Here is a 17359-nt window from a genome sequence, read left to right as displayed (position 1 = left end):
ATGCCTTGTTCCTGAAAGCTGCAGGATATGCTCTTGCACAGACTCAGCTGAAGGAAGAATGGTTAGGTTTTGTTTGTTGTGGGGTTGTTTGTTTGTTTTTAATATTTCCTTGTAGAATCTGGTAGTCTGACACAGGGCCTGAAATAGCTGTGTGTGAAGAGCTCCAAAGGAAAGCATCTGCTTTCCTGCAAGAATCTGGTAGCTGCTCTCAGAGAAACTGTCCAATTTAGCTAACTGCCTTTTTTGAATCCTGTACAGCAGTTCTCTCTAGTCAAAACTCCCAAGAACTGCATCAAACAGTTCATTTTTCTAAGGTGACAGAAATTGCTTTTCTTAACCTTCCATTGAAAAACTAGTAGATAACTTGGTTAACTAAAAACCTTCATTGAAATGAATGGCAAATGCTTCACCCTTCTCATCTTATCCTTTCATTTCCCTCTCTTTCCTATGTTTTCTTGGAGGCTGATAGACAAAACTTCAGCCTAACAAAAGTTTTCCTGGTTTATGTCTTGCAACATTTAAAAATTTAAAACTCTTTGTTGTAAGAGCTCTTGTATCTCATTCAATGTATGTAACTGGCTTGCAGAAATAAAGCTAAAGTTCCAGAAAACAGATTGTCTAAAAACTTTTTCTGTTTCTTAAAAAAACTATGTGATCAGGAGGAATATATAAGTAGTACACCTGCTTTACTGTACATGTAGAATTGCTGTATGATTGGAGATTCATCCTATACTGCTCTTCAAATTAAGGACAAACTCAATTTCTTTTGCCTTACCTCTGCTCTGGATTGCAGCCACATTAATGGTATGGGACTTCCACATTTTCTGCTGTGGAGAATATTTGTGTGTACTTAGTTTTACAGAAAACAGTTCTCTCTCCCTGTTGTCAAGGTTATTTTCCTTTTGAAGTTGTCACTTTGTTTATTGACCTCATTTTTTAACATTATCATGCACAAACATGGGATGTATCATCTTTCTGTGTCAGTCAAACCATCTTCCCTAGTGCAACAGTGGATAGGACAAAGATCCTGATTTAGGAGGATGGAACAGGTAAAGTGTGTGGCAGGCAGTGAAGTGTTTGTAAGCACCACTGCTCCAGAAATGCATGGCATTTGATGCCTACTAAACTTCACTTCCAAATTTCAAGGAAGTTTCAATCCCATTGTCCCTTTAAAGTTTCTTACTAGTAATGAACCTGCATGTCATATTACAGCATCTGTCCTAGATTACTAATTGTCATTGTAAATGTATTCAGACAGGAATGTGCCAATTGAGATTTCTGTGAATATATTTCTGTGTATCCAAGTGTCTGACAGGCAGGCTTGATGAGAAGGCAAGAGTCCATTACAGTGGTTCTGAATTTAAAGTGTTAATGCAGTTGGGCAAGAAAATAATTATTGTGCTTCTCTGTTTTGTAGCATCCAGATGAGAAGAGGCTGGAAGGCCTCTCCAAGCAACTGGACTGGGATGTACGCAGCATTCAACGTTGGTTTCGACAAAGACGCAACCAGGAAAAACCCAGCACCCTTAGGAAGTTCTGTGAGAGCATGTAAGGATGCATGTTCTCTTCTTGAGTCTTGTTGAGCCTGTGTTCTCATTGGTTTTCCTCTTTGTTTTTCACAGGTATTTTTGTAGGCAGGTAGAATATTATACAAATTGGTAGAATATAACTTCCTTAAAAAACAATCTTCATTCTCTTGAAGGAGTCAGATAGTACTTTTTGTGTATTTTCAGTAGAAATCATGTAGTTGTGATTCTATACTATCAGGGCACCAGCCTGATCCTTTAGGACAAGTCACCTGGTGTTAGTGTGCTGTCCTTACAGCACTGCCTTTTGCCAATACACCCTGATGGAGATCTGAGATGGAGGAGTAAAGATGAAAGGCAGTTTGGTTGTTAAATAAAAAGAAGACAAAAGATAAATTGTCTAAAGATGATTGCCCTTTAATCAGAAGAACTTAAGTGTCAGAATGCTTAAGTCCTTTCTGTGGTATTTACAGCTAAAATCCTCCTTACTGAATATTTAATAAATCAAGGCATGGTGAGATTATGGATAGACCTAGTCATCCTGTTGTCAGCAGCCAGTGGCCTTAGAGTTACTCATTTTTTGAGATCAGTGAAGAACAACCTTTGTTTCTGCAAGGGTTGTTGCTGTTAACTTGTCTTCTTAACTTGTAAGAAAGGCTATGGAATCTTGGGAAGAGTTACAGCTGTATTAGCCTTAGAGCTAGCGTATTTGGGTGGTATATTTTGCTGCCTCTGTAACTCAGCTCAAAGACCTCGCTCCCTTGCACTGGTGCCAGCACATTTGGGCATACCAAGAGGTAGAAAAATTTAAGCATACCATGAAATACTGGCATGGATAGGCTCATAATAGGTACTGAATTTGCTCTTTTGTGGTGTACATTATTAAAATAGGATGCTATGAATGCAGACTGGAAGGTAAAGTCAAGCTGTAGTGAAGTGCTGACAGACCAAAAAGAGGCAAGATGGCACAAATAATAGGTGGATACATCAGGTTCTATTTGCTCATGGTTTGCAGGAGGTGCAATGGGAGTTGCCTCTCCATTTCTACATGTATGTAGCGCTGTGGGAATGTGGTGTTTTCCAACCAATTGTGTGTGCCTTGCTCTGGGAGCATTTCCAGTGATGGAGTGTGTGCCACCATCTGTCCTGACACATCTTGGACAAAGTGGCTGGTATGTAGTTAGCCTACCACCGGGAACCCAGGGTTACCCTTTTATCACTTCAGTATGGATGTTAACGTGTTGTTTAGTTAAACCTGTCCGTCAGGGCACTAAGCAAGATACTTCAGTTTATTTTGAACTGAAAAAATCCCTTGGTATGAGGTCCATAGCCTTTTCATAGCTATTGAGTTAATAGCGTGGCTTTTCAGATGTAGTGACTGTGTGTGGCGGATGCTTTGAAGCTCTGAGCCACCTAAAGTATGTGTTCCCACAACAGTCATGGGAAGGGGACCACTCAAGTCTGCAGTAACTCGGGTGCCAGTGGAGAATTTCGACAGAACAAAATGTGCCCTTATGTAATAAGCAAGAACAGAGCAAGCAAAATGACAGTGATCTCTGCCTACACCTACTGCTGAGCTGCTGTTGTCCCTCCAGAGAAGGCTTCAGTTTTGCTGGCAACAGCACTGATTGACTGTGCTTGGGAATAAAAGTGACAGAACCCACAGCAAATGTGGATCTGCTTAAAAAGAGCTCCAACGCTTTTTACATGGAGACGATTCAATTTACTGCTAGACAAAGTGTTCCTTGGGCCCAGAGTGGCTTTTCCATGATGGAAGGGAAAAGGAGCTGTGCCAGAAGGGCTGCAGGCCATTTTTGACTGCCTTATCTTTCTTGCAAATGAATAGCGTAGGCACTATCTAAGGTAGAGTAGCTTTAATATGACAAAGGCTGAGAGTGAAATGAGTGAAGTTTAGCAATAAACACACTTGCCTGAGATGAGTGACACCCAAGATCCAGCCCCAAACACACCATGCCAGTAACTTCATTACTAGATTCTTACTGTCCCAGATTTCTCACTTTCTCTACCCCTTCCCTTCTTTTTCTTTTCAAGCAATTACAATTCTGGCCATAAACAGAGTGCAGAGAAACTCCAAAACCTACACTGTTTCTTGTGGGGGGAGTAGGTGTTTGGGTTTGTTTGGTTTGGTTTTTGTGGGGGGTTTTTTGTTGGTTTTTTTGTGGTTTTGTTTGCTTGTTTTTGGTTTTTTTTGTGGGGTTTTTTTTGTTTGGGTTTTTTTTTTTTAGTTTGTGGGGGGTTTTTGGTTTGGTTTGGTTTGGTTTTTTTCCAGATGAAATAATTCCTTTGCTACCAGTCTTTGTCAGATAATCTGGCCATGGGAAGATGGTTATATGAAGAAAAAGCAGTAATAAAATCTTTTGTCTATAGATACTGTTTGTGTCACAGCATTATAGTGAAAATAAATTACTTTTTCAGGAACCCTAACCAGTATTCTTGCCATAGAGTGTATCAGTCGGAAAGAGAAGGTATAATTTGATTCTTGGAACCATAGAGACCCTAGTGGTGAGACTTCAGTGGTATTACATACCTGCTTAAGCTTTCAGATGTTATGGTGATAAGTATTTATATGAAATATGAAATAGATAATTTCACTCAGTGGTGATTGATGTATATAATCACCAGGTGGTGATTAATGATCCAGTCAGAAGGACAGTGATAAATGCAGCACTGAGTATTATTTTACTAGCAAGTCAATCCTTGTATCGCAAGGATTTGGTGATTCTGGCATGAAACCTGGAGTTAGTCACAGTTTGTAGTCACTAGGAAAGGTATACACCTAGTATAACCTCAGACTTCAAACCTCAGCCACTTAGCCTACTATATTAGCTGTGGGGGATAGTCTGTCCATAGCTTTCTTTTCTATTGTGTGAATTTAGACCATTTTTGCTCCTTTCCTCAACTTGACAGACCCAAGATGCGTAAAGGAGGAAACAAAGTGGTCAACTGAGTGTGCAAAGTGGACTTTTCTACTTCGATGTATTTCTGTTGGGTTTTTATTATTCTTTTCTCTCTGTCCCTATGGCACAGCCTAACATCAAGAAAATTACTTCGCTTATTGCCAGACAGAATACAGGAGTCAAGAATGTCTTTGTTGACATGTTTGTTTTGATGTATCAGAAAGCCAATGCAGTAGTAATTCCCAAACCACTTCCAGTTTCTTTCCAGTTTCCATGCATTGTGTTTCTGCTCAGTGTGTAGGCATGTCTGGTTTTCTCAAAGACTTAGTAGTATAGAAAGAGACAGCATTCTGTACTCCCCCCTTGTTGTCTGGAGCAAAGGGAAAGAATGTGATGCCATAAGTTGCTAGCCTGAGATTTTGGAATGTCATCCAGGCTGATGACTTGTCTCTCCTACAGCTATGTACATTTAAGCAAGCTGTTTATTAGAGACACTTAACATGGTTTCTAAGGAGTGGCTGGAAGAGACATATGGCCAAGAGAGATGTTTTGAGTTTATACAACATTCTGAATGCGAAAACATGGAAATGTGCAGACTTAAGAGCCAAAGATCTATTTTTTCCCCCCTCTTTATTCTCTAGAAGAAGCTTGGATACTAAAGTGTCTGAAAGAAGGGTGTCTTTTAGTTTTGATGTAGGGGAGAGAAGAGCCTCTGTCTCATGTCCTAGCTAGACATTCTTTTTCCTAAGGAATTGAAATTTTGTTTGTGCATGTTGCTTTGGAGGAAGATTTTATCCATCTATGACTGTATATGTGTGTGTGTGCACATGTACATGTATAGATACAGAGAAATACAGATTGGGGGTCTTTTGCTTGTTATGCACATTTGTGTGAAAATTTTGTGGGCTGTTTGCAACTTCTTGGGCATACTGCTTTCCTCAACTAGCAGAGTAATTCTCTCCTACAAAATTTTACTGCAAAAATAACTATGCAAGGGAAAGAGATGAAGACAGCTGTTTGGTTGTTGAAATTCTGAACTGTGCTGATACACATCTTAACAAAATGCATGAAAGAATTCATCAGTCTGTGCTTTGTGTTGAGCAGTAAAGCACTAGAAAATAAATAGGCTTTTAGCTCTAAATTTCTAATAGCATCAGGCTCTCCTAAATCAGCTTCTAACACACTTCTGATCTGAGCAAAAATATGTGGTAGATGGTATTTTGGGTCCATTTATTTATGATTTGTCAACTGCTCCAGTGCTACATAGAATGAAGGACTAACCAGTGTTTCATGACCAGAAAAGCGAACAGGGGGATGGGTCTGTGAAGTCATGCTACATGCTCTGCAGCAAGTGTGGTAGTTACTCTTCAATGGCCACAGAATTACACTATCTCCCTTGTTTTCCTTTGCTGTTTTCCATGGAACAGGAATGGCTGCTCCTCCTCACCCTCTAACCAGTTATGAGGCATATTCTGTTCCTTGGTTATCTGGTCTGTTCAGATCTAAAGCACTGATAACTCAATCAGATGCTAGATGAAAGAGAAACTGCACACCCGACTAATGTGCTGATAAACAGGTAGTGGTTCTCCTTGCTATTGTAATTCTGAATCCCTTCCCTTCCCTTCCCTTCCCTTTTTTCCTTTTTTTTTTTTAAATGGGCGGATACTTAGTTCTGTTGCTCCTTCTCATTGTAACCTGCTGCAGTGGGCTGTGTCCTCCTGTGGGCTGCGTGCTATGCCCAGGAGTTCCTGGGGCAGATGCTTCTGTTGACAAATGATCATAGGACAGCAGTCTCACCTGAAAGAGATAGTATCAAGGAAAACCAAAAATTTCTGGAAGTGACTGTGAAATAGCAGCAAACTTGGAAATGTGGCATAGTATTGAAAACCTCTATGTAATTACTGGTTTCTTTCTTCTGACACACTTTGTACTGAAACAGTTAATAGGACTGAAACACTTCTGTACAGATGAAAAAACGGAGTAATTTGCATTTTTTTCTTGCTGATACTTAACTTCTTTACTACTTTCAGTATTTCAGTTAACTTTCTGTGACCTCGAATGAAATAACTCATTGGTGCTTCAGAGAAACTTTTACAATACTGCAACAGTTAATTTTTATTTCTGGTGTTGGTTTCTGAAGGACATGGTATTTTGTGATATAATTGAGGACTAGGAAGTGGATATTTGTGTACACCTCTCTGTGTCTGCAATGGAACCAAAAAACTACAAACCCACAAATTCTTGTGATGTTTCAGAGCGGTATTTTGTACGAATGCAGAGTAGACCCTGGGCGTATGCTATCCAGTATTCCAGCCCTGAACAATGTGGATACAACCCTACCCAAACTAGTTGGGTTCTTGCAACCTTGACTCTATGAATGTCTGGGTAAGGATTCATCTATCAGGTGATACAGATTTAATGATAATGTTAGTGTAAGACAAGGGGAACAAAATAGGCTGGCTCTTACGCTACTCAGGGAATGCTGTCTTTGGAGGGAGAAGGGCTCTTCCTTGGTCAATCCTATAAAGCTGGGTTGTCTTGACACTATTTCCCATTTTGCTGCTAGGCTGGTGTGAGCAGGACAAACTGTCCCATTGCCATTTTTAATTAAAATAATTATTCAATTTAATTGAAGCTTTGGTACTTTGCAGATGCAAAACTGGTGACTGTAGATACTACAAGGGCTGTGCAGGAAATTAGAAAGACAATGGAAGAGGAGAGAGAGTCACCTTAGTACAAGCATATGGAAATGATGGAATGGATAAAGAAAGATGGAGAACAGCAATGCCTGTTTTGTTGTGCAAGAACCGGGAGTTTTAATTAAAAAGAAAAAAGGAGCACATTCAAAATTGAGTAGTGAAAGCAGGTTTTCACACTCAGAGTAATTAAACAGGATTTCATGTTTGTTTCATGGAATTCTTTCCTTTCCTGAGGCAGTATGTCAGCAGTAATTTGTAATTAAAGAGATTGTTTCAGTTACTTGGGCAATCAGGTATCTGATACTGTGTTGATAAGTGAATTGTGTCCATAGTTTGCTTAGAAGACTGTTGTGAAGACTAATGTAAAGCCTTTGACATATCACGTGCTGAAACTGGAGCACAGAGGTAAGGAAGACAAGAGCCTTGCAAACAAATGGTATTTTGTGACATGAAGGGCAAGTAGGGAATAGGGGCTCAGGTGCTGGTAGAGTCAGTTTTGTGAGGCAGCTTATAGAGGGAGGACATAGATGTTCAATGAAGTGTGAAGGGCGTTAGGAGTCTGTGAAATTGTTCCAGAGCAGGGAAGATGTGACTTTGCTGAGTGCAAGAAGTGTTTATTATAGCGTCAGGTGGTAGGGAGGTTGAGAAAGCAGACTCTAATTGCTCGCAAGCGGTAACTGAAGTGCAGAGTAACAAAGATGATCTGGCAGATATTATTATACTAAGCATGTAAAATACTGCAGTTTTACCATAGTACTGTAAGAGTTCCATCTACACTCTAGAGTTAATACATTCAAGGACCTGTTACTCTCTTGAGAGTATTATGTCTAGTAACATCACTGAAAAGGAAGGGAGATGTGCTTGAATGCAAGGTCTCTATAGAAGGTAAAAATGAATGAGGCATTTGTACTGAGACTCATGTCAGGGAAACTACAGCTATGCAAAAAGGCGTGGAGTCATATTTGAGTATGTAGAAACCAAGAGAGAAATCCTGATCTGTTTTACATCAGGGTGAAATGTTACTCCACAAAGGTAGCACTCAATAGCTCTGTATGTTACTAATTCTTTTGTCTGCTACTCTCTAATCCATATATGAAGTCATTGCAGAAACGTACAGTTGAAGCTTTTTATTTTGTGTAAATACATGGTTTTGTATGATGTCATTCAGCGCTGGTTCACTGATGGCTTCCCTGCTCCAAGAGGAAGAGGGTAGTACTGGTTGCCTTGAGTTACATAATACATTGTAATTTGTGGCTTGAGTCTGTGGACACACAAATAAGTCAATGGCTGGCAAGTTGTCCTAATTTTAAAGTTGTGAGAACACAGTACAGCCACTTACAGCAATTTTAATTCTTCTGTAACACTTGTTCTCTGCTAAATCAAGAGTAAACATCTTCCATATACCTCCTCTCCAACACACAGCTTGCCCAGCACTCACACTTCCAAAGGCAGACTCTCAGCAATCAAGCCTAGCTGCTGCAGTGTGGTTTGCTGTGGGTTTATGCCTTCAGCTTTGCCTCTTGGAACATCTATATTAGGCATACTTGCACAGGCTGGCTCAAGCTGTAGTTCAGCAGCACAGGCTACCATTGCAGAGCTAATAAGCAGTAAAGGCCACTTCCCTGAGCTCTGCATCCTTGCTCTCTGATTTGCCCTGCCAGACAGCTGGCTGTACAGCTGTTTTGTAGGGCAACCCACTATACTCTCTGGGGTTAAAGGTTACTGTGCTTGCAAACATAGGGTGCTCATCAGTCAGATTTTCTTGTTGTGGGTCATAAGCTTGCTGGAGTTTTGTTTCTTGTGGTTGTGGAGAGTGTGTATGCAGTCAAGTAACAGAAGGGAAACCAGGGAAGCATGGGCAGTACTTGTATCCATGGTGAAAGCTTAGATGTTGATGTGATGGAGGAGAGCAGCAGGGGAAGTAGCTACAGCCATCTTGCCCCTCCTGATGTGACAGGGTGGGAGGACAATATGTGGTGGAGCAGGGTGTGGTGTGCCATGGGTCCTCTGAGTGCACCTCTTCCTTCTGCCAGCTCTAATACAAGGGCTTAGATTAACACAGGCTGAGTGAATGAATACTTTTCTACTGAGCAGCTACACCTGTGGCTCTGTTTATACCCTTTATCTCATTCTTCCTGTCATTGTTTTTTTAATGTTGAATAGTAAAACACTGGGTCTGGGCCTGCTCTTGTTGCCCTGCTATCATTGCCCTGCTATCATGCTGCATTAGAAAGCTGAATCATCTGGAGAAGGCGAAGATGGTGGTAGCCTTCTTGCAGCTCCATAGTATGCTGCTCAAGAGGCTCCAGCTAGCTCAGGACTGGTAGCAAACAGACCCCAGCAGCATTGGGGAAGGTTGGCAGTTTCCCTCGTGATCCCTTTCCTACCATATCTGCCGTACCCATGTATGAATCTGTGATCACTGCTTTGTCTTTTTAAGTTGGGCCTCAGGACTTCTCACTGCCCAAACATGGTATTAAGGGGAAATTGCAACATTGGTTAAGTGTCAGGAGTTGCCAGCCCTCTTTCCATGCTGTTCTGCAGGAGCAGACAGGCAAAGCTGTCCATGCCATGTCCTCATAATATGCTCATCATATTTTTAGACTTTAGTGCTTTAAGCACTTACTATTTTGCATCTTAGGAAATTCCCTCTTCCCTCAAATTGGATTACTTAAAGCTCTGAATTCCCTGCCCTTACTGCCTTCTGTGACACAGTTTTTAACACAATTAATAAATTTAAATTAACTCATGTGCTCATCCTGCAAAGACACCATCACTTAACATTATCACTGTACATTAAGCAAGGTTATAATTAACTAATTTTCCATTCTCTTGTGGGTTGTATGTGCTCACCATTATGTTATATTATGGAAATTAAGTAAATTCCTCCCTAATGTGAACGTAAATCCAAAATTACAGTCACAATATAACAATTTAAGACAACTAAAGGAAAAACGCAAAGGCTGCAGTAGCTTCATTCTTGTGTTTCATGCACCTTAAATTGTCTAGTTCTTGATTGTGGAAGAGACGAGCTCCCGCCTTCAGTCAGCCTCAGCTTTAAATGAGGTTGACAAACACTGGAGACAAATGTCTTGAAAGGGAAGGAATATGGAGACAGAGCTGTGGTTTTTCGAAAGAGCCACAAGAGATGTATGGCCAAGAAAGCAAGAGTTTGGACTGGGCGCAGAATAATTTAGGTTGGAAAAGACCTCCAAGACTATTGAGTCCAACCTTCGACCAGGCATCACCTTGTCAACTAGAACACGGCACTAAGTGCCAGGTCCACTTGTTTCTTGAACGCTTCCAGGGATGCTGACTCCACCGCTCCCCTGGGCAGTCCATTCCAATGCTTAACAACCCTTTCCATGAAGAAATTGTTCCCAGTGGACAACCTGAACCTCTTCTGGCACATCTTGAGGCCATTTCCTCTTGAAATGTAATGGACTTGAAGACTGCTTTTTAAGCTTAGTAGATGGCATTCACAGGGCTTAAAAACTGACTCTTGATAGTTTGGGGAGGATATTTTGTGAATGTAGCACAGGAATTTCTTCAACTTTATCACTCTTGTTCTCGCTGAGGCATTGGGCTGTGTTTTTACCATTTGTTAGTGTGTTTCAGGTACTGATGTCTTGTTCTCTTGTTTAAAAATATTTCATTGCTGCCAAAATTTAACAGCCTTATTAATTTCTCTGTAATTAAACTTTCCAATAATAAAATCATTCTTGCCCAAGCAGAATAGCAAATAGTGTAAAATAGTTCTTATCTATTAAAAGTGAAGGTTGCGTTTATTTCTCAGATCTATAATGGTGCTTGGCAGTTCCTTATTTCATCCATGATGTTGGATTTAAAAGCTGGGCAGAAGAGGGATAAGACAGCAAAACATTTCTCTTCCTCTCTTTCACACCACTTTCTGCTCTATTCATTGGTTTTATCCTGCATGTTTGGTATTTGCTTCCTGTATATGTCTTGGTGCTTACTTGTGCAATTTTTTACCTTGTACTTTTTACCTCCCTACAGCTTTGTCTTTTTCTGTTTCCCAGATGTTAATTTTGTTGCTAATCCAAACTAAACTTCTGTTTGACCTGTTACGTATTTTTAGTATGAAAGGGGCATGAGCAATGTTTGCTTAGGCTGTAGTAACTTTATGAAACACATTATATTTATTCTTGAAGTGTTACATTCGAATTCAGAACAAATTCTTCATTCACGTGGATGAATTTTGGAGTCTTCTTTAAGTGCAGATATCAACCAAGTTCTATTCTTATTTTCATTTAAAAAAGAGAAACATGAACAAAATGCTACTTTAGATGGATACCATTCTTACTCCCATTTCTGCTGTCTTCAGAGTTGTTCTGTATGTGTAGCACTAGAAAATGGTGTTTTCAAAATTCACACTGAATCCATACAGATTTGGTCCAACAAGACTGCCTTTTGCAGTAGGTTGTTCTCTTCCACAGGAGACTGCAAACTGCACAGACTGAGTAGTCCAAAATTATTTGGTATCTTTTCCTATTTCCAGTCTATACCAAAAGAAAGAAACTTGAATATGATTGTCCTCTACAGGTTGCTAGTTGCAGTCAGGCTCTATGAAAATACTTTGGTCCCTGAAGAGTTAAGTGGCAGTAAGATTTTATTTTATGCACAGCAATGAATGAATGGGCATGCAAATCCTTACTTCTCTCTTCTCTCTTGTATTTATGTTGTTACAGTTTTTTTTTCATATTAGATTGCCTTTCATTTTATAGATACGTGGACTGTGCCTCTTCACAGAGACAGAGTTAATAGGAGAATTAACTTCCACATTATTTAGCATTTTTCACTTACATGTAACTAGGCATATAACTACACTGTTTTCTGTGTTAGTAGGTTTCCCGCCAATGGAAAGGGGCTTGCAGTGGCCTGTAGCTTGAATATGTGTAGTGCTAGTAGTGGTCTCTGCAGGAACGTGTACACAATGCTGATGGAGGTGAGAAAGTTGCTAGTTCCTCTAATGCTTTTTGGGATGATGCTGTGGTGGGTAATGTAGCTACAGGCATGCAGTAACCTAGTGTTTGATACAGCTTCTGTCTTCTCCTACTTCGGTGTCTCACCGGGATAGGCATACATAGACCTGCTGTGACAGCACACTGAGCCCAGGCTGCAATGGGGACCTTTCTGGTAACTTCATCTCTATGATACTGTTTTGCATTTTATGTAAATCCATGAACTCATTACATTTTACTGGTACCATTAATGTGACAGGCCTTTCTGCTTATATTGACTGGTGACCAGGATTTGCTCGTACAGGCGTGGGTTTTTTTCACTTTCCTGAAGTTCAAGAAACTAGCAGATTAAAAAAAGGGTATGTGAGAGTTAAATTTTTCACTAATTTTTCAGGAGGATTCAAGTAGTGCAGCAGCTCATGTAGTCCTGGTTACTTGCAAGTTAAATCTGAGATCAGGCAATGAAACAGCCTGAAATTGTGACTGTCAGACTGGAAATATTCAGTGAAAGGTACTGCAGAAAGTGTGCTTTGAAATTCTTAATGCTATGCCTTGTGCTTATATATTTAAATACTTTCAAGACAAATGAGTATAGTTTGGTTAGATGGTGCTTCTTGGTAAATTTGGGTTTCTGGCTTCTTTAGTTTCATTTCCACTGCTCTGATAACACCACTTTTTCAAGACAAGTACTACAAAAATTTCCTGTCCCTGTTTCTTTGTGCAGTGCTTGGAATACTGAAGGGTAATAAATCTTTACAAATGAAAAGTGGACCAAAAAAAAGCCTTCACTGTAAGTAGAGGTTTTTCTAAAGTTTTCAGTGATTCAACAAGCAATGAATGGGAGGCAAGGAAGGGGAAGGAACCTAAATGACAAAGTAAATATACTTCTTTGGCATGTAAAAGGGAAAACAAAATTGACAAGACAAGGTTTTAAAATACTGCTGAAAATGTTGCTTTTCCTCCAGTCTTAGCTTTGATAGCACTGCAGCTCCCACTTAGAAGTTGAGGAGGCTTATCTTCTGAAATGGAAGTACACAATGTGAAGGCACAGCAGACCCACTCAGACTGATCTCTACCTGTGTAATAAGAGGGTATGTGGTTGCTGTGCACAAACTTGGGATGTGCTGCATGGATCGAAGCACAGCCACGTGGCTTCCTCAGGGAAGTGGGGAAACAGCACTGACACCTAGCCTACCTCCTCAAAGATCAGTACTCCTAAGAGTTCAACATCTGCTTTAGCAGGCTAAAAACCCATCTGGGGCACACATAATGCTACAGGAAAGTAACATTCCGCATGGGAACAAAAGAAAACAGCTAATACAAGTTGGTCTAAGAAGGTGGTTACCTGTCACAAAGGTGCACTATGCATACAAATATGTTGGCCATCGTGGGTAGGACAACATTGCTAGGTGAAATTCAAACGCAGTCTGGAAGATTCTAGTTTTCATTCCTCTAGAACTGTAAAAGAGTGGGACAGTGAGCAGCTCTTGTGTCTGAAAACAGGTGACTTGTGAGATCACTAGTGAGAATGGAGAGTAGAGGTCCCTATTAGAAAGACTTTTGAGTTGTTTTTTCACTCCAAGACTCATCAGCTGTTTGCATTGAACATCACTGATGAGAAAACAGGTCTGCTGCTCAGACCACAAGGGAAAGTGCATGGGGATCTTCAGACCGTCTCTTACACGGTGACATCTGGTTTTTCTATGTGTGCTTCCCATGAGCTTTCCAGGTAGTATCTCTTTGTAGAGCAGGATTTGGCTATGCTAATAGATCTCTGAGGTCTTACCAGTCCTTTATTTTATGTAGTCCTCAAAATACTCAGAAGAGAACAGTTGCATAACCATTAAACAGAAACTGTGTAACCTAGAATGAGTTACCAAAACACCTTTTCTATTATGCATATTTTCTGGCCTAATTATATAAACACACTTTATTATTTATAAAACTCCATCACTTCAAAATTTAGTACTGTGTTTCCTTTCCTCTTTTCTGCACTACTAAATTTTGTTCTTAAGACTTTCAGACCTGCATTTTGAGCATACAGATTTAGGACAGGACTAGTCTCAAGTGGCACTGTAATACTAAATATTAAATAACTGATTCAAACTGCAACCAAGAGGAAAATCAGATGACAGTCAAGTCTTAATCCAGAAGATTGAAGATAAAAGCAATACAGTTTTCTCAATTTATCATACCTGCTATTTTGCACATCTTAGTGAGTTGTGCATAACTGCCTTCTTCCTCATATAACATCTGCTTAACCATAGTGCAGGAACTGTTTACCATTTTCATGGTCCAGACTGACTCAACAGCAATACCATGGCCAAAAGAGGCAAGAAGATTTTATTTATTCATTTATTTACCTATGTATTATTTTTAATTAACATTTTTTATATCTGCCTGCACCTGCCAGGCTTTGTGGAAATGCAGCAAATTATCATTACAGAAATCTGGGGAGAGGCAGCAAATTGGAACAGTGGAGCTACTTCCATCAACCATACAGTCATACTTGCAGCTTTGTATGAGACTAGTAAAGATTTAGTGGAGTGTACTGTTTGAGCTGCTATTTATTGGATGGATTAAGCATTATTTTTCAGTGCTCTGTCTTGTATTTTTACATTATTTATTGCCTAAAAATAGTATCTTTAGGGGAATTTTTTGTTGGTTTAGAGGAGAAGCGTTGCTCTTTGTTGTGTTTAGTTTGGTTTTAACTTAATAATTGGAGTATAATAGGTTGGTAGATAGTGTCACAAATATTAAGAAGTTGATCCAGAAGTTCAGAGTCCATTGTTTTTTTAGGAACATCCTCTAAATATTTGTCTTTAGATGTAGTCATCTAGAAGGAATGTATACCTCTGGCTATGTCAGAGGCAACGTTAATTGGATTAAGTCCTCATGAGTGAATCAGAAAGTTGAAGGCTGTTGTACTGTATTTGGGGGAGCAGAAAAATGCAGTTTGAGGATAAAACATAGACTGCTTTAAGTCACAGTGAGCATGTGTGGAACTTAGTGATGCTTCCCATTTAAAAGAAATAAACATTGAATATTGTTTAAACTCAGCCTCAGAAATGCTCCTTTGAGCACTCTCACAGTGAATATACTTTTCACAGCCCAAGGAAACCATTGCAACTAAAAGTAGTTTTCAGTCCCAGCTGATAATTCCATAGCCCAGCTCTATGTTTGTGCAGTCCATTCAGATTGTGGGGATTAAAATGGACAACAAGCTATGTAATGGCAGTTCAAGCCTTCTCATCTCCAGAACCAAGACCTGCAAATGTGGAGTTTGCATTTGGCTCAGTCTGACTTTCAGCCCAAAGCCTGAGCCCAGAGGTCTGTCAGCCACTGCCAGAAGCTGAGCAGTGGATGATGGAGAACAGCAAATCTGACATTTTACTGAAGTGTATTTCCATGGAAAAACTTCAGGCATCTGCAGTTTCTCTGAAAATAGTTTTCAGAGCCAGAGAGCCAGTTTCTTCAACTGCAGGCAGTGTGGTGAGCCTATGACTAGTAGCTAAATATGATGAGGTTTTTTTTTTAATGTTAACTGTTTTTAAGTGTGACATTCTTACATTGCTGTGGCCCTGACTGTAGCAAACCAATGGCAAAGGCATCTCTGTAAATAGCAGCTACAACTCCGGAAACACAATGGCCTTTATGTTTTTAACATTATACATTTACTGTGTTTGATGTTTGGTTGTGAGAAGTTGGATAGCTTTGGGTCCTTGCACACCATTGCTGAGAGCAGACACTGGTTTGGCATCAAAGCCATAAGCACTGTGCTCTGCAAGGTGGGTGCTGCAAAGTTCTGTAGGAGTGCTGGTATTCACAGCCCGGCTGCTCAGTCCTCCTGCAAAAGAAATAGAAGAAGGGGAAAACTGCAGGAGCAGAGAGGCCTTGTGCCTCTTCACCCTTACCCTAGGAAGAAGTGTCCATTTTTCCTAGGAGAGCAGCCATGCTGAGCTCACTCAGCTGGACAGCAGGTGCATGGGGAGGATGGCATCTTCCTGACAGAGCATGAACCCCATGTGCTGAGCTCTGCAAAAAGTAAATAGTACGGGGGTGCTTTGCTTGAGCACTGCTTGAACAATTTTTTTTTTTATTAGCTGAAGTTTAATTTCACATTTCAGAGCAAATATTCAGAGGAAAATTTGAAGGACAAAATTTCATCAGTATGATGAAGGGAACCTGACTAGACATATGCATGAAATCAGTGAAGTGCTTGATCAAGTGGGCACATAAATAGTTTTTGCTGAATTGAGCATACCGTGGGGTATAGCAAGTTAGTTGGTGGAAGCTCTCCAACTTTTCCATCTTTTCCATCATTTTAGATGATGTTCTGTATCATGTTGAAGCATCTTTAAAATTTCATTAGCAGCTCAAAGTTAAAAGGGTTGAGAGGGTAAGAAACTGACTGTTCTCTGGATTGGGAATGCATTCAAATATAGAAAAAGAGCAGCCAGATCTGCTTCTGCACCTTTGAGGGACTTTACAGCATTCTTTTTAAGACTACATTAGAAAATAATTTTTCTGTTATGGAAGAGTCACTTTTTAGGTTGACTTTTTGCTGCAGTGTGTCACATTCACATTGGAAACACTGGCCTGGTAAGCAACAGCACAACCTGAAGAATTTCCCAGAAGTTCCATATGTAAACCATTTGATCTCCCTTATTTAGTTTGAGCAGACCAGATGCAAGCCTGGTTCAGTTTGGAAGTCTTTAGTGGGGGACTAAAGTGAATGTCATAAACCTTATTGCGAGCAGATAGATCAGATCTTCCAGAACACTTGTGCCTTGAGTGCTGTCATCCAGGTTTGCTGGATTTAAACTAACTTAAAAGTCTTTCGAGCAGTACACTTTGTATGTGAGTAATTCAAATTTTGTGTCTCTATACAACTGACCAAAGGTATGTTTGAAGTCTGAAGGACAGAGTAAATTCTCACAAAACAGAGAAGCTTCAGTTGTCTTCATCTTTCAGTTAAGTGTGAATTGATGTGGCAGTCACCCATGATGGAGTGCTTCACCTTGTGGCCTCCTTTGTATGGTTTTGATGGGGCAGAGAGTATTGCTGGGGGAAAAGGGGAGCAAGAGAGATCTTAGTACAGATCTTGCCTTGCTTTTCCTAGTCTCTTGGGCTCTGCTCCTGCTCCTTTAGAAGTTGTTGCTTTCCCTGTTGAAGACAACCAGCTGTGACCAAACAACAACAGTACCCAGTGACCTGTGGACACTCAGCATGAG

At 40.2% G+C, this 17359-nt stretch overlaps 1 protein-coding gene across 2 annotated transcripts in view; it reads left to right on the top strand.

Moving 5' to 3' along the window:
• Nucleotides 1–17359, top strand: part of CERS6 (ceramide synthase 6) — a 119962-nt gene that overhangs the window by 44537 nt on the left and 58066 nt on the right. For both annotated transcript variants that reach the window (XM_048308829.1, XM_048308828.1), the window contains exon 3: nucleotides 1418–1548. In XM_048308829.1, the coding sequence (XP_048164786.1) occupies nucleotides 1418–1548 (131 nt within the window). The remainder of the gene's footprint in view (nucleotides 1–1417; nucleotides 1549–17359) is intronic.

This window comes from Corvus hawaiiensis, chromosome 7 (assembly GCF_020740725.1).
Source record: "Corvus hawaiiensis isolate bCorHaw1 chromosome 7, bCorHaw1.pri.cur, whole genome shotgun sequence".
Classification (NCBI taxonomy): domain Eukaryota; kingdom Metazoa; phylum Chordata; class Aves; order Passeriformes; family Corvidae; genus Corvus; species Corvus hawaiiensis.
This window is presented reverse-complemented; position numbering and strand designations above follow the sequence as displayed.